Consider the following 17,277-nt stretch of genomic DNA (forward strand, 5'->3'; position numbering starts at 1 on the left):
CACTTCCTCCTGCGCATTCTTACCCGGCTGCCAGCTTCTTTGTGGCGGCCATTACGGACCGCCGCTGCACCGTCCTGGGAAAAGGGGGTTCTGCCGGCCAGGGGGGGTCTGCAGCACCCCAAACCCTTCTCCGGATCCCCCTACCTTCAGCTGCCCCTGCAGGGCAGCCTAGCTCCGTACCCGGCTGGGTCGGAGCCCCAAAAACGGCTAGCGCGGCAGGGATCGCGCAGCCGCAAATCCCTGCCGCTCGCATGAAGCCGACAAACCGGAAGTCCCAGGTGTAAGTTCCTTTTATGTATACATTTTGTACCAGGGGGTTTCTCTTTTTATTCAGGAGGTATTAATAGCTAATAACCCAGTCCTTCAACCTGTGTAGGACTTGCTAAAACCTGGCTGAGTTTACCCCATAATCCTCAACCAAAACATTTAGCAGTGGTCAGTTTTACACAATGCTAAACGCACTTTAAGTTTGTTGCTCACTACACAATTGCAGGTGGCAAATTCATTCTTCCTTCTAAGCCAAAGCAAATAAGACGCATTACACCTTAAGACAGATGAACCTTGTATTTTATGATGGTTTTGTGTGTATATATAGATATATAAACATATAAATCACACATAGACAATTGATGTATCAGTACACGATTTATATATAAATAGCAATAATGTAAACAGTAATCAGATCCTTTCAGGTCTTATGCAGTGGTCTGTGACCTGACATTTCCATGGGATCCAGATAAAGAGACTATTTTACACCCGTTGGATGTATTTATACCCGTTATGGAAAAGTAAAACAGAGGGAGTCCAAGGCCTTTTTTCTTCCTTTCTCCCCTCTCCTCCTCATTTTTCTTCTCCCCTTCCCCTCCCCATTTTGTCCTCCTATTTACTTTTGTATTTTTGCATTTTATTCTGGAGTGTTTTTAAGAGGAGATTCGACAGTCATTTGTCTGAAACGGTATAGGGTCTCCTGCCTGAGCCAAGGGGCTGGACTAGAAGACCTCCAAGGTCCCTTCCGACTCTGTTATTTTGTTAATACTTGAGTGAGACTGTGCTGCACCAAAGACAAATTTCTTGTGTGTCCAAGCACACTTGGCCAATAAAGAATTCTAATTGTTGGTCTCAAACCCACATTCCTTCTGACATGAGTTTTCTCTCTCCCTCCCCCTCCCTCTCCCTCCCCCCCTCTTTCTCCCTCCCTCTCTCTCTCCCTCTTCCTCCCACTCTCTCCATCTCTCCCTCCCTCCTTCTCCCTCCCTCTCTCTCTCCTCCCTCTCTCTCCCTCCCTCTCTCCCTCCCTGTCCCTCCCTCCCTCTCTCCCTCCCTCCTTCTCCCTCCTTCTCCCTCCCTCTCCCTCCCTCTTTCTCTCCCTCCCTCCCCTCTCTCTCCCTCCCTCCCCTCCCTCCCCTCTCTCCCTCCCTCTCCCTCTTTCCCTCCCTCTCCCTCCCTCTCCCTCCCCCTCTCTCTCCTTCCCTCCCTCCCCCTCCCTCTCTCCCTCCCTCCCTCTCCCTCCTTCTCCCTCCCTCCCTCCCTCTCCCTCCCTTCCTCTCCCTCTCTCTCTCTCTCTCTCCCTTCTCCCATTTGTCTGCAGTTCCAAAGCAATGCATGAGAAATCAGGGCTCATGCACAACCTGGACAAGCTGGAATCCTGGCACAAGGAGAAGAACTTGGACTCTCCAAATGGCAGGTAAGCAGGGGGCCTCACTCCCGCTTGGCAGGAAGGCCAAGCCCCTGGAGCAAGGCCAACCTTTGTCTTGGGGGCATCCCTCAGCTGCCTTTCCTGACGGGTTGCCAGCACACTCAGCTTGGCACAAAGACGCAGGTTGAAAGATGTCCTCCTGGATACAGGTAGACCTCCACTTAACGACCACAATTGGGCCAGGATTTCGGCTGCTAAGCAAGGCGGCTATTAAATAAGTTTGTGGCCCCCTTGTTGCCATGGTTGTCAAGTGAATCATTCTTAAGTGTAACGCAGAGTCATTAAGCGAATCCAGGTTCCCACATTGATGCCTATGGAGATTCTCAGTCCTCCAGGTCAGGAGTCTCCAACCTTGGCAACTTTTAAGACTTGTGGACTTCAACTCCCAGAATTCCTCAGCCAGCTGAGGACCTCTGGGAGTTGAAGTCCACAAGTCTCAAAGTTGCCAAGGTTGGAGACCCCCTGCTCCAGGTCACGTCCCAAAGGTGTTTTTTTTCAAGAGGCAACTGGACTTTCTGGGTGTTTTTTTTCCTTTGAAGACATTTCGCTTCTCCTCCCAAGAAGCTTCTTCAGCTCTGACTGGGTGATGGGGATGCTGAAGAAGCTTCTTGGACAGGAAGCGAAACGTCTTCAAAGGAAAAAAAAAAACAGAAAGCCCAGTTGCCTCTTTTGAAAAGCACCTTATTTCCCCATTGCTTGTTGGAAGCTAGCGATCCGCTGCTCTCTGGGATGCTGCGACTTTCATAAATAAATGCCGATTGCCCTGTGTAAGGACTGGTCATAAGTCCTTTTCTTTTTTCAATTACAAATTTTATTGATTACAATATTGAAAAACATTGAACTTGATGGACTCCATTGACATAAATTGTTGTCCTTACACCTCGTACAAGATCTTATGTACCTGTATATACGTTAGGTCTTTATATATCTTAAGCCCTTTCGGTTACGTGTCAGTTGAATCCTTCACCACGAACTCCCTTTCCATTCCCTCCAATAATAAAATTCATTCTGTATCGTAGAGTAATCAGATTCGTCTTTATCTTTCATTTCCAAGGTTAATCTATCCATTTCAGTATAGATCAAAATCTTATCTCTCACCTCATCTTTACTAGCCTTCCATTTCTGGGCAAACACTATTCTTGCCGCTGTAATAACATGGATTATTAAATATATGTCATATTTACTATACGTCACTTTTTTTCAGTGTGGCTGTAAAGTTGAATAGTCACTAAACGAACTGCTGTAAGTCAAGGACCACCTGTAAACCAACACTGAATGGTGCTCCTCGGAATGGAACGTTATTAAATCTTTGTTGGCAAGTCAGCATTAAGGTCCCAAAGGAATACAGACCAAACAACAGCTGGTGTGTTTGATATTTGTGTGTGTTTTAACTTTCGGGCATGTGTATTTTTTAATACACATATCTGATGTTTTCTCAGCATAAATCATAACTTCAGGGAGTCTAGGAAAATCACGATTACGGATACTGGGAAGGACAATACTTCTCGAAAATCTTTTCCCCTTCAAAGTCCTCTGTTATCCTGGAAAGGAGGCTGAGAGTTGAAGAGAGATTGTGCCAACTGAGACACAAGTACCCAAGAAGATGGTAGACTGTCCAACTCAACAACGCAAGCAGTTGAATGTCCCTACCGCACACACACACACACACACACACACACACACACATAATTCTGAAGACCTCCTTTTCTGCATTCTGCATAAAGACTCAGTAACCTCCCTTTTACTGAAAAAGGTCCATGCTGGCCACACTGCCCAACCCCATTGCTGATCTCGACGTCCTGTGTGTGGTGGCTTCATGTGTCATTTTCTTCTCTGGAAGGATAGCATTCAGCAAACATCCCGTTCCTCCATCTGGGAGCTAGCACCGTGAATGAATTCTTTCCCCAAAACTTGTCTGTGAATGGGTATCAGCATGAGACTCATTGATGTACCGTATTTTCCCCAAAATAAGACCCGGTCTTATATATTTTTTTTTCCACCAAAAAAAGGCACCAGGTCTTATTTTCGGGGGATGCCATCTACTCACTTGTGCGCGTTGCCCCTGGCCTCCTTTTCGCTTTCAGAGGCCTTTAGGAGCTGCTTCTGCGACCATCAAGGCTTTTCTGAAGGCCTCTGCAGCTGATAACAGAGCTCTGGATCGATCCAGAGCTTTCTTATCAGCTACAGAGGCCTTCAGGAGAGCCTTGCCAGCCTTGCCAGCTGCAGAAGAAATGAGTTGGCAAGGCAGGTGTCATGGTGTGCGAGGCCTGGCTACAGCCGTCCGAAGGTAAGTAGTAGGGTAGCTCCACCCCCTCATCCCTATCCTAGTTTAATTTTTACCCATGCACTCTGGAGTGGGAGGGGGTCTTAATTATGGCTTATATTGGGTGCACGTATAAAAATAAAGCTAGGACTTACTTTCGGGGTAGGTTGTATTTTTCGGGGAAACGGTATAGAGACACAAAGACGTTCAACGGTGATGTTTCTCTCCATCTCTGCTGCAGCTTGAATCTGGACAATGCTGTAAAGAATGAAGAACTCAAGAAATGTCCCCAAGAAGTCACGGTAAGCCAGGGAGAGAGAGAATGGTCATAATTTTGATGGATCTGGTGGGCCGCTTTCCTTGATAGCTATGTTGGAATAGTTGAGAAGGACGTCAATATGCATGGATTCAATTTCTGCTGGCCGGGGAATTCTGGGAGTTGGAAGTCCACCCAGCTTAAAGCTGCCGAGTTCAAGAAGGCCTCGTGTGTTGTGTGAACTCAGCCACTCTTGATTCAGCCAAGAGTGTCTTGTCTCTCTCTCTTTTTATGTTGTGGTTTCAACGTGGTCTGTTCTTTTCGATCTTTTTTGGAGAAAGGAAGTAAAACAGCTGCTAAGATGCTCCAGGCTTGCTTTGGGCCAGTCTTTTGCATGTTCTTGACACTTGGGTCTGTTTTCTCTCTAGGCTCCCAATAAATATAATTCTCAGTATCACAAGTTATTCAAGGACATCCCCACTGAAGAGAGTGTGGTTAAAGGTAAAGAGGAAAGGACCCCGCCAAAAAAACAATTCAGGGGTGTTATCAGGTCTCTATCCCAATCTTTCCCAGCATTCTTCCTTCCAAAGGTGCTGGAAAGCCTCAAAAAAGGAAACTTAACTGGGATTCAAATCCCATCCCCTTGTCTGCCTTTCCTTTTCATTTACTAAGGCTGTCATCAGTCTCCCAGCACCTCCTTTGAACTGATGACTCCTTTTGAGGTTAAAAGCATTCCTCGCCTCCGTCTCTTTCATTTCCAGTCTGCTCCTGTGCTCTGCAGCGAGACATCCTTATCCAAGGCCGCCTCTACATTTCTCCAAACTGGCTCTGCTTCTACGCAAACCTTTTTGGGAAAGATATCAAGGTAAGCCTGGCCAGCGGTGGCGGGATTCACATTTTTTTTTTAAACTACCAGTTCTGTGGGCGTGGCTTGGTGGGCGTGGCAGGGGAAAGTGTCCGGGCTCCAGCAGTTACCCCAATTTAAATCACGAATCTTGAGCCATACTTCCAAAACTTAAAAAAAGATTTATTAGGAGTAAACATGCTGGCACTGCCTGGGTGGGAAGTCCTGACAGCTAGCCGATTCTAACTGGAGAAAATGACTGATGACTCTTGGCTAGGGATGTGTCCCATTGGAGAATATGGATTATGATACACTCAGAGGGATGGGGGAAAACCAGGGTCAAGGGTGACAATAATTTGTGTGTCTCAGAGTCGGCTGCACCCAGGCAGTGCTGGACATGTTAACTCCCAATAAATCCTTTTGAACTTTTGGAAGTTTGGCTCGAGACCCATGATTTAAATCGGGGTAACTGCCAGACTCCTGACAACAGGATGCAGTAATGGTCATAGCTGTGAAAAACGGTCCAAAGTCACTTTTTTTCAGGGTCGTTGTAAATTTGATTGACAACAGTCACTAAGTGAACTGTCGTAAGTGAAGGATTACCTGTGCCGGAGAGTGCATAATGCCAGACGTGGCACTGGAAGGCAACAATCACACTTGTTAGTTGCCCAGGGTTCAGTATGTCGAATAATCCTCTCCATAGAGCGTACGTTTCCTAAATCAACCTCTAGAATCCACTGAGATGCTGAAATAAATTTCTCCAATTGACATCCTGCGACTACTTTTTCATTTCAGGTTGTTATTCCTGTGGTCTCCGTCCAACTAATAAAAAAGCACAAAACAGCCCGGTTGTTGCCAAATGGACTCGCGATCACCACAAACGCCAGCCGAAAAGTAAGAATGGCTGGCTATTAATTGAGCAGGGGTTAGAGTGCGGTACTATGGCTGCCAGCTGCCAGCAGTTCGGCTGCTTGGTTTGGGGCCTAACATGCCTGGACCAGTGGTAGGATTCAAAAAATTTTTTACTACCGGTTCTGTAGGCGTGGCTTGATGGGCATGGTATGGCTTGGTGGGCGCGGCAGGGGAAGTTTCCTGTCCCACGCTCCTGAATGCTTCCAAAACAACTCGGGACTGGCAGCTAGACACTACAAAGGCTCCCATGCAAAATTAGTTTATTGGATTCATTAGGCATCCTCAAATTATAACTCAAAGTTATGCAGAGATTCATCCAACGTCCAACTTTCGCCCCAATAGTTGCCTCAATAGTGTGATAAGATGGTACTCTTCATCCCATAGCGTTACGGCAAAAAAACACTCCAGCATGATGCTGGGGTCCAGGTAAGAATGCCCAAAAACTCCCCCAGCCCAACCAGAGATCAATTCAGTGACCAACCAGGATTACAGATGGGACCACGTGACATGAACTACATCTCCCAAGAGGCATTAACTACATTTCCCATGAAGCATTCCCTTAAGGGGGCAGCTCTCATTCCTAAACTAACTATATGCTACCTATCCAGCACAGGAAGGATACTGCAAAATCCCCCTTCCCTCCCCACCCCACTAACCTGCTTTCCAGCTCCAATCTCCTGTGCAGGGCAACCAAAGAAGACCCAGCCAATCAGCTGGGACTCAATGGGAGGCGGAGAATAGATGGGGGCGGGGCCAGTCAGAGGTGGGATTTTTGCCGGTTCTCCGAACTACTCAAAATTTCCGCTACTGGTTCTCCAGAACCGGTCAGAACCGTCTGAATCCCACCTCTGGGCTGGACATTCATTCCCTACTTCTCACACATCCCGTGTTCTCTTTTTCTTGCAGTATATCTTCGTGTCCCTCATTTCCAGAGATAGCGTCTATGACGTCCTGCGGCGTGTCTGCACCCACTTACAGGTATGGGGAGCCCCCAGCCCACCTCAGACATGGGTCAGAAGAGGGGGCAGGCTGCCTGCAAGACTACGTTACGCACAAAAATGGACAGGTGCTGAAATATTTGCAGTGGAGGAACGGATGGTAAAGATGACTCAACTAGCAGAGATGGCAAAATGTTACTTGCTTGCTTGGAGAAAGATTAGTTAGTTAGTTTACTTTACTGTCCCTGCACCTCGTACAACGAAATTAAATGCCATCTTCAGTGTACATTATAACTATACATATAAAACACAAACACACCTCCTGATATTGCATTAATATTGTGCTATACAGTAGAATTCAGTAGAGTTACTGCTCTGGGGTAGGAGCTGTTTTTCAGCCTGTTTGTTTTTATTGTCCTGTACCGTCTGCCAGATGGTAATAGTTCAAAAAAAAAAAAAAGTTTAACTACATTTATTAGTGACTGGAAATCCCTGATGGACCTTTTGCTAGAAAAATAAATAAGTTTATAGATTCGATGATTATAAAGGGTAGATTCTAGAAAGAAGGGAATTATGAAATAACCTCAGGAAGGATAAAACATAAAGGTTCTTATGACAGCTTCTAAGCCACTCCTTTATTATTATTTTCTTCCTTTTTCTTTTATTTTCTATTTCTTTAGCTTCCTTTGCCATTTAGTTTTCCCTATTAGTTTAGATAAGACTTAATCCAGCCAAGATGCAGATCCGGCCGTTTACCGGAAGCATGTCTGCATTTTCCAGTGGAACGACTGAGAATTAACCCAGGACCTTTGAGATATGAAATAAATCTTCTACCGTAGCTCTGTTTTTGCTTCCAGGAAGACCAAAAAGGTCTGAAGAGGCATTTATTTGTTGAACTTAGCTACAAAGGAGTTATTTGAGTAGAGCCGAGCGTGATTGGAGTCTCTAGGCTTCCAGCTTGTGAAGCATGTTAGGGTCACTCTTGGCATTTATTTTCTCTACAGGTCTCCAGCAAAAAAAGTCTGAGTTTGAAAGAATTCACCGAAGAGCCAGACGCAGTAGCCTTGGTAAGATCAATTTCTGAAAGATTAAACTGCATGTTCCTTCACAACAGTGTTTTGGTCACCCAAAGGCACTTTCACCCTTCCCATCCAAGATAATGGTGGTGCAGTAGTTAGAATGCAGTATTGCAGGATAACTGCCCACAGCCAGGAGTTCGATTCTTACCAGACTCAAGGTTGACTCAGCCTTCCATCCTTCTGAGGTGGGTAAAATGAGGACCCAGAATGTTGGGGACAATATGCTGACTCTGTAAACCACTTAGAGAGGGCTCGAAGGAAGGAAGGAAGGAAGGAAGGAAGGAAGGAAGGAAGGAAGGAAGGAAGGAAAGAAATACCAATAGCACATAGACTTCACGGTGCTTTGTAGCCCCCTTCCTTCCTTCCTTCCTTCCTTCCTTCCTCCCTCCCTCCCTCCCTCCCTCCCTGTTAGAATACAGTATTGCAGGCAAACTCTGCCCACTGCCCTCAGTTCAGTCCTGACCAGCTCTAGATGGACTCAGCCTTCCCTCCTGAGGTCAATAAAATGAGACCCAGACTGTTGGGGACAATATGCTGACTCTGTAAACCGCTTAGAGAGGGCTGCAAAGCACCGTGGAATATAAGTCTTAAGTCTTATTGCGAAGAAGCTTCTTCAATTCTCGAACTGAAGAAGCTTCTCGGGTGAGTGTGAAGTGAAACATTTTCAAAGAAAAAAAACAACGAGAAAGTCCAGTTGCCTTTTGAAAAGCACCTTTTGAGACGAGAGTCAGAAATAACTTCGCCAATCTCCTTCTGGGTCACTAACTTCAACGTTTCACTAAAAAAAACCAAAAAAACAAAACCATCAGTACAAATTCAGGCCATGGTCGCTTGCTTTCGTCAGCCGTTGATTTGCTTTCCCGCAGGAGGTCATCGTCCCAGAGGTGAAGTGGAGAAGGAGGTCCACGGCGTCCCTCTCGCTCGCCCTCCCGGATGCTGGCTTCCAATGCATCCACCGAACTTCCCTCAGCAACCTCAGCGCTAAGGAGAGCTCCTGCAACTCCGAGGAGCCCCTGGTGTCAGGTGCGTGGAATTGCAAAGGACCCTCTGGGATGGAGGGGCAGCCTCTTCCTGGGCTGGCCCAGAGGACGCGCGGTGCTCCAAGGACATCAGGAGGGGTTCCGTGTCGTTTCGTTCACTTTGTCATGGCACCTCGTACAATGAAATCCAACACCATCTTCAGTGCACATCAGTGACCATGAAAATAAACACAAACACACATCTTTCACTCTCCACACGTTGAATTGAAAACCCCCGACACCGCACCAACACTGCACTATGCAGCAGAATTCAACAGAGCTCCTGCCCTGGGATAGAAGCTGTTTTTCAGCCTATTTGTCCTTGTTTTTATTATCCTGTACTGCCTGCCAGATGGTAATAGTTCAAAAAAAAAAAGGGTGTGTGTGTGCCCAGGATGAGATGGATCTTTGAGGATGTTTTGAACTTTCTCAAGGCAGCGGGAGCCATAAAGCTCTTCCAAAGAGGGGAGAAAGCAACCCATGATCTTCTGGGCAATGATGTTAACCCTCTGGAGTGCTTTCCTATCTGCCACTGTGCAATTGGCAAACCATACAGAGGTGCAGTAAGTTAAGATACTCTCTATGGTGCAGCGGTAAAAGGTCACCAGCAGTTTTTCATTCAGTTCTTGTTTCCTGAGAAGTTTCAGGTAGTATAATCTCTGCTGGGCCCTTTTGACCAGGGCTGCAATGTGAGCACCCCAGGTCAGGTCCTCTTTTAGGGTAACACCCAGAAACTTAAAACTGGCCACTTGCTCCACTCGGTCTCCGTTGATAAGCAAGGGCTGGAGGTCTGACGTTGACTTGCAGCCGTAGCTTGCAGCTTTGGTTTGGTTGCAGGTGAAATTGCAACTTCAGAATTGGGACTGAACTCTTTTCCCACAAAGCCATCGTCGGTTTCTGGGGTCTCCCAACCTCCCCATTGGGGTTCGGGTTGATCTGAATTTCTGTTCCAGAAAGCACAGTAAACTCCGAGGAGGAAGAGGATGAGGAAGAAGAGGAAGAGGAGGAGGAGTTAGTAGTGGACGAAAGCTACAAAGCAGAACTGAGACCAGCTGATTATCAGCTGCTGAAAATCTTCATAGTGTTGTAAGTCCCAAGGGATGAGTTTTCCCGTTTTTCCTGGGGCTTTCTGATTCCCTCTTGGTGCAGATCTAACGGGGGTGGGGGGGGGTGGCTCTCTTGATCCACAGAATCTGCCTTTTGGTGTTGTCCTCATCGTACCTGGCCTTCCGAATCTTCCGGCTGGAGCAGCAACTCTCCTCCTTGAACCAGGATTACCTTTCCCGAGTATCTCAAAGGTGAGAGACGTTCAGAGGTTTCGGTAAAAAAAGGGAAAAAAACAAAGATTTACGTCCAATGTCATCTCCAAAAGGGGGATGACCAAAGAGGAAATATGCTACACAGCAAAATGCATTTGCGCTTTTAATTCTTTGTGAGGCTAAAAGTGTAGCATTCATGTGATAGACTGCCGGTTTGGGGAAAATAGTGAAAATAAACCAGATTTTTTTTTTTTTCAAAAAAAATAAAACTAAAAGTTTCAAACTTTAAAAAAAAGATATTAAACTAAAGAAGTAACGGATGGAAACTAATCAAGGAGAGAAGCAACCTAGAACTAAGGAGAAAGTTCGTGACAGTTAAGAGCAATTAAATCAGTGGAACAACTTGCCTCCAGAAGTTGTAAATGCTCCAGAACTAGAGGTTTTTAAGAAGAGATTGGACAGCCACTTATCTGAAATAGTATAGAGTTTCCTGCTTGAGCAGGGGGCTGGACTAGAAGACCTTCAAGGACCCTTCCAGCCAGTGGTGGGACTCAACTTTTTTTTACTACCGGTTCTCTGGGGAGGCTTGGTGGGCGTGGCTTGGTGGGAATGGCAGGAGAAGGATGCTGCAAAATCCCCCTTCCCTCCCCATCCCACAAGCCTGCTTTCCAGCTCTGTTCTCCTGTGCAGGGAAACCAAAGGCTGATCAGCTGGGACTCAATGGGAGGCAGAGAATAGATGGGGTTGGTGGGGCCAGTCAGAGGTGGGGTTTGCAGGTTTGCAGGTTCTCCGAACTACTCAAAATTTCCCCTACCGGTTCTCCAGAACTGGTCAGAACCTGCTGAATACCCACCTCTGCTTCCAGCTTTTTTGTTCTATTTCCCAGAAAGGAGCATGTTTTTCCACTTGTGTAAAACAGTCTCCACGCCGCTTGGTCTGCCTTTCCTCACTGCTGAAAGCAAAAAGTTTGCCCAATATTTTGAGGCCTATCTGCAGTTCCAAGTCTGCGTTGAAGTCTGCGTCTTGTCTTGTTTGGTTGCTGTGCCAAACCAGACAGTTACTGAGGTGCAATACCCCCTCCGTCGCGATGCCTTCACACGTGGATTCTGTCCCAAAGGTTGCACATAGTAGTTGACTTGACAGTGAAGAAGTTCTCCTTGTTCTCTATGTCAGCAGCTTGGACTTCTTTCTTTCGACAGATGATTGCAGCACAAGGAAGATGGGAGAAGATCAAACGTCACCTTAAACTCAGGTCCAAGAAGGTAATGTGGCTGCTATGAAGATGGGGACAAGTGGGACGCTGGTTCTCTTTCCATTCTTGTTGGACCAAAGCAGTGAGGGATACTTCAGGTGCTTCCTCACCTCCAAGCACCCCGTTGGAGGCTTTACACGTTGCATTGACTCTGCTAGAACATCTTAGGTCCTAGCTAGACTGGTCCAAGAGTGGCAGTTCCAGCCACAATTTCAGTGCTTGTCCTCCTCAGCGATGACAAAGTTATGGAACTTACTCTCAACAGTGCCAGCAACATTGGAGATTGCACTAGAGGACTTATCCAAGGTTCTTCCTTGCACTTTGGAACAGCAGCACTTAGAAGGACTCGGCTGCTCTTACCTGTGACCTTCATGGCCCTCGGGACACGCTCTCCAGGGGGCTATTTGAAATGCCAGATAGACATGGCTGGATTCTCCTCCGGAGAGGGTTCTTCCCGGGGGTGCCCGTTGCCAGCACTTGTGGCCTCTTTTCCCGTGGAAGGCGGGTGGCTGGATAGTTATCACTCCTGCAAGGAAAACACAACCAGTCAACGAAGATGACTAGTAAATAATGTTTGACTAAGGATGAGTAGGAGTTTTCAGCGGTCCCCTCTCTGCCCTTTCACGCCCCAGTATTCCGAGTTCTCCTTAGGACCATTTTTCTTGCACTAACAGACCCCCCCCCCCCAAACAATGCTGCTGTAGTGATTTGCACCCCTGCAAAATTTCCAGAGAGCCAAAGTGACTTGGAGGAGATGGGTGCCTCTCGGCTGCCAGGCAAGCCCAACGTTCTTATGGACTGGAGCCAACTGAACATGCCGGGGCTGTTGGGTAGACAGCTACATCAGGGTCTTTTCGGGAAAACGTAAAAGAAGCGTCTCGGAGATTGAGTGGCAGCCCAAAATGCCCTTCCTGTTGGTCTGCCTCCTTAAACTAAAAACTGTAGCTTGGCTTTGATGGGCTGAAAAAAGCGGGGGAGAGGGGAGCCCACCCCACGCAGTAGACCAGTTTGTGAAATCAACTCTGCAGGAGGATTACAGTTGCTTTGAGATTGGCTATATGAATTATATCCCCTCTCCCTTTTTATAGTTCAATACACTAGGGAGGTGTCCATCTGAGTCACTTCCAGATGTTGGTTGGCTGGTTGAGTGCTGGTTGGGTGGTTGGTTGAGTGGTTGGTTGGTTGGTTGAGTGGTGGTTGGCTGGTTGAGTGGTTGGCTGGTTGAGTGCTGGTTGGTTAGTTGGGTGGTTGGTTGAGTGGTTGGTTGGTTGGTTGAGTGGTTGGCTGGTTGAGTGCTGGTTGGTTAGTTGGGTGGTTGGTTGAGTGGTTGGTTGGTTGGTTGGTTAAGTGAGTGAGTGGGTGGATGGATGGATGGAGGGAGGAATGTGTGGATGGATGCCCATCTCCAGAGGGTCATCTCTACAGTGGCCAGTCACCTGCAATTTAACAACAAGGTGAGAAAACTTAGTTGTCGGGCCCTGGAAATCCTACTGGTGGCCAAGTGGGGAATTGGACCAAGGTAGAAGTTCCATCAGGAAAAGGATCTGCTGGAAAGAAATGGTGGGGTTGGAGCAGGAGACCAAAGTCACCTTTGAAGGGCCGGCTGGGTCTTCAAATGAGCATCTCCTAAGAAAATATGGAGAGGGAGGGGTTAAAGATGAATGGATGGCTCTCAGCACCAATAAGTGGATGATCTCCTGGCATACAGCAAACCCGTCTGGGGTCCTCCCAGTTTGTCCCACAATGCTTCAAGAAGAACTTTCGGGGGTTATGGATGGGAGGCAAAAGACACTCCTGTTGGCAGCTAGTTGAGTCCGAACAAAAGGTCAAAACAGTTGGGCATGGGTGGAAAGGCTCTGCGGTGTCTACCAGGGTCCAAAAGCCATTTCATCAGCATCCCTGGAAGAGAAGCAGCCCATTACGGCTTCCTCTTCCTCTTTTCCTTCCCAGGGACCACCAGGCTGCCGGACAGCTGGTCGGTTTCTTCTCTAGCAATAAGGACTCAGGTGTTCATGCAACTTGTTTTCAGGCGAAGCCTCCCACTTTGTTGGCTGGAAAAGGTGTAACCCTGATTTATTGGTCTGTTATTTTGGGAGAAGCGCTGCTAAGACAAGGACCCTTTTTCATTGGCCAGTGAGCTGGTTTGCAAGACCCAAAAAAGGTGCGGCAAAGACCCATCATATAAGGCTGGCGAGCGAGCGAGCAGAGTTGTGAGGAAATGCTCACCTAGGCAATGTCAAGAAGAGCTTTGCTGAGCCTGTTGGTTGGAAGGTATTTGTGCACCAGGACGGGGAAAGAGATATAGGTCGTCCCTTCGATGCATTTTCCGCCCCCTGTCATTTTTGCATGTTTGCAGCCCATAGGAGCTCAAAACCCAGTTTACTCTTGAGCTATATTGCCTTTTGTTCTTTTAACAACACATGTCTATCCCTACCGAAAATAACTATTGGAGGGACTTTGAATACAGTAGAAAGGCACGCTATAAAGGCACAGTATTGTTCTTAATGTGAATGTCATCATTTTTATTTGATCTCAAAAAATATTCAGGACAATTGCTTCAGAATATTTGGGGGGAGGGCTTTGTCCTCCATGAGACAGTAAGAGAAATACTAGGGGCGAGCAAAAGCTTAGCAGTTTTGACATCCTGGGCTGCAGAACTGTGTAAAACAGCTTCCTGTTTTGGCTGAAAGGCTACCAGTTTGGGACGGCTACCGAAAGCATAAAGCCGAAAGCAAATCTTTTTAACACCTGATACCTTAGATCAATTGGATAACAACAATCCCAGTCTGTATGAAAATCCAACACACACCCCCATGGTTACATTGTTGGTACCAATGAGTACTTCCCATTTAGCCTAAAAAAAAAAATATTTAAAATGTGAGAAACCATCGTATGAACTATGTTTTAAGTTTAAATTAAAGTTAAGGTATCATCCTTTGGTGTATGGCTCCTAACCGGTCGGTTTCTTTGGGTACAGATGAGTCTAAGGTAGGATTGAATAGCTGGGCTTATGTGTTGTGCTACATTTTGAGTTGTTTTAACTGTGGTTTTTACAAGCAGAAAGGCCTGAAGTCATGCAACATACTGAAGAGACCAAAACAATTCAGTTAAGATTTAGTACGGGTAGTCCTCCACCCAATAATCACAACTGAGCTCAGAATTTGTTGTTAAACGAGACATTTGAGTTTTGTCCCATTTTATGATCTTTCTGTTCTGACCATGGTTTCCAAGACTGTAATTAAGCGCATGCTTAGTTAAAACAACTCTTGTTTTATTTCAATGCTGGGAATTATGTTCATTCCCAGCCGGTAATGAGTCCCCAAAAGTCCCTCGAGATAAGCACCCACCTTTCTCTCCTTTGAATTGCTGCCAACAACTAAAGTGCCAAATGAATTATAAAAAACCAACCGAAGTACAAAGTCCACACAGAGCTTCAAGGTTGAATCCAAACAGAGTGAATGATTTTGCTTCCTGCAAAGGCTTCTCTACCTTTGCTTGTCCTTTATACCTTATGGGAGAGGCAATCACCTCCCAGCCTTACTCCCAAGTCACCCCTTTTGTCTCAGCTGCTCTTGCCTTCTAGCAGCTCTGTGCATACGCACCCTGGGAACAGGCTCCCCTTGTTCCTCGGCCTCGCTGCTGCCAGACTCTGGGTGCTCCAGAGTCAGCACCCACTCCCAGATGGTCCTAGCCCCATCTTTGCATCAGATGCAGGACCCTCGTCCGAGTCTGGACTGGTCCCCGTTCTTCCCCACTGTCCGATTCCGTTGCCGTCTGCACCAGCTGCCGGCGAACCACAACACTTTCTTGCCACAGTTGTTAAACGAACCCCTACAGTTGTTAAGCTAGTAACACAGTCGTTAAGTGAATCTGGCTTCCCCCATGGACTTTGCTCGTCTGAAGGTCGCCAAAGGGGATCACGTGACCCCAGGACACTGCAACTGTCATAAATACAAGCCAGTCGCTAAGTGCCTGAATTTTGATCACGTGACCACGAGGATTCTGCAAAGGGTCGTAAGTGTGAAAAACGGTCGTCAGTCACTTTCCCCCCAAAGCCATTGTAACTTCAAATGGTCAGTGAACACCTTACACCTTGTTGTGAGTCAATATCCTGCATTACACCTTGTTGTAAGTTCATATCCTGTACTCTGGAGCCTGGCAGTGCAATGGCATCTCACAAGCAGAGGCAAAATGATCTCCTTTTCCAAATGCCAAAACCTCATGAGATTGCCAAACCTTGGGAGATGCTAGCATTCCTTAAAATAGTATTATATTTAATTCCAGAGACCCCGGGATGCCACTGCTTGTATGGGTGCCGTGGTGCTCACAGCACTGGATTTCTGACTCTGGCTTATGTGTGATCCTTGTTTTTAATCACAGTGTGAAGATAAAAAGAGTCCATCCTTGCAGTGAATGTAGAATTTGGTTCTTCTGTTGTGTATTTTTGTTTGGGGGGAGGGGGGAGCTAAGAAATAGATGGTGGAGGGGCGCATCCTTTTTCTTTCAAAAGAGCCGGAATTGAGAAAAGACGTTAAGCTTTTTGTAGCCTTGCATTTGCTAATCCCTGCCTTGAGCTCTCAGCTTTATGTCAATTACATCATCTATATACCAATGCCTCCCCAGCGGGTCCATTTAGGTCAAACATCCGAGTTTCTCAGCTGCCCGATGGCCATTGGGCGCAGATTCAAAATGGTGAAAATGGAAATCTTTTATTAAAAATACCAGCATCAGGGTTTTTGCTTATGGGACCCAAGAGGGGAGGGAGTTGGGGGACAGGCAGATGTCGGTCACCGAGAATAATTTTCAGGCCTCTTCGTTCGTGCCTGCTAGAACTTCTGCCCTGATAGGCAGATTAAAACATTTAAAAGAACATTTAAAACATTTAAAAGTTCATTTGATGCAGAACACCGTTCTCCGGCACCGTTTCCAAGAATAGCTTTGCAGAGCATCTAATGCCAGCACCAGCTGAACCTTTCATGTTCTAAAAATACCTTGGTGGGGTTGAAGGGAGGAGTCCCTGCGGTGCTTATTTCCATACCCTGCTTTCCTCGGTAGTTTTCCCCTTTCTGCATGTTATCAGCTGAGCTAAGAGCCGCCCTCCAACATTTGGGAAGGGCAGCTTCGACTCCGATCTGTGCGTTTGCCCAGAACGACGTGCATCAATTGCATCGACTGTTTTAAAATCGTGGAGCAAACGTATTTCTTCTCTGTCCTTATCTGGCACATGATTGCAAATTGGAAAAGCGCCATTCTGATGTTCCCTGTCCTATTAAGGGAGATTTAATTGGCTTAGCTTTTGCTAGGGGACTTGTGAGCCAGCCTTAATAGCTTTTTTTCCTCTTCTTCTTGCTATCCCATTGGCTAAATGACTGGAGATTTTCTCTGGCTCGCCTCTTGTCCGAACATCCCCACAATTTCTGACAGACTGATTAGGGGACATCTGTTGCCCTGGATGATAGGTTAAGAGTCCTCGCTGTGTACAGTTAGCTGCATTTGGCATGGATTAATACATGCAACCCATTGAGCTCAGAATGGGAAGGTCTTTTCATGGTATTTCAATTTGGAAAGAAATTAAGTGTGCCTCCATGTGTTGTGTGCTAAAAGCATCGTAGGTCGATACTACCCATAATCCTCTTTTGTCTTAGGTCGTCGAGGGGTCGGTTCAACCTTGGCAACTTTTAATACCTGTGGACTTCAACTCCCAGAATTCCTCAGGCAGCATGGCTTAATCAGGTGGATTTGGGAAACTACCATAATTC

At 46.6% G+C, this 17,277-nt stretch overlaps 1 protein-coding gene across 8 annotated transcripts in view; it reads left to right on the forward strand.

The window, feature by feature from the left end:
• The window catches only part of GRAMD2A (GRAM domain containing 2A), a 39,278-nt gene extending 24,820 nt beyond the window's left edge, over positions 1-14,458 (forward strand). For 7 of the 8 annotated variants that reach the window (XM_026684071.2, XM_026684067.2, XM_087972900.1 and 4 more), the window contains exons 2-12: positions 1,589-1,684; positions 4,201-4,261; positions 4,644-4,716; positions 4,977-5,080; positions 5,855-5,953; positions 6,878-6,949; positions 7,914-7,976; positions 8,855-9,011; positions 9,961-10,093; positions 10,198-10,305; positions 11,466-14,458. In XM_026684071.2, coding sequence (XP_026539856.1) covers positions 1,599-1,684; positions 4,201-4,261; positions 4,644-4,716; positions 4,977-5,080; positions 5,855-5,953; positions 6,878-6,949; positions 7,914-7,976; positions 8,855-9,011; positions 9,961-10,093; positions 10,198-10,305; positions 11,466-11,469 — 960 coding nt within the window. In that variant the 5' untranslated portion in view covers positions 1,589-1,598 and the 3' untranslated portion in view covers positions 11,470-14,458. Of the gene's footprint in view, positions 1-1,588; positions 1,685-4,200; positions 4,262-4,643; positions 4,717-4,976; positions 5,081-5,854; positions 5,954-6,877; positions 6,950-7,913; positions 7,977-8,854; positions 9,012-9,960; positions 10,094-10,197; positions 10,352-11,465 lie in introns of those variants that run through there. The other variant, XM_026684069.2, reaches the window with a different exon arrangement.
• Positions 14,459-17,277: the final 2,819 nt, after the last annotated feature.

The sequence above is a fragment of the Notechis scutatus genome, chromosome 11 (assembly GCF_049901735.1).
Source record: "Notechis scutatus isolate UNSWTSFEM ecotype Mainland chromosome 11, rNotScu1.2, whole genome shotgun sequence".
Taxonomy (NCBI): domain Eukaryota; kingdom Metazoa; phylum Chordata; class Lepidosauria; order Squamata; family Elapidae; genus Notechis; species Notechis scutatus.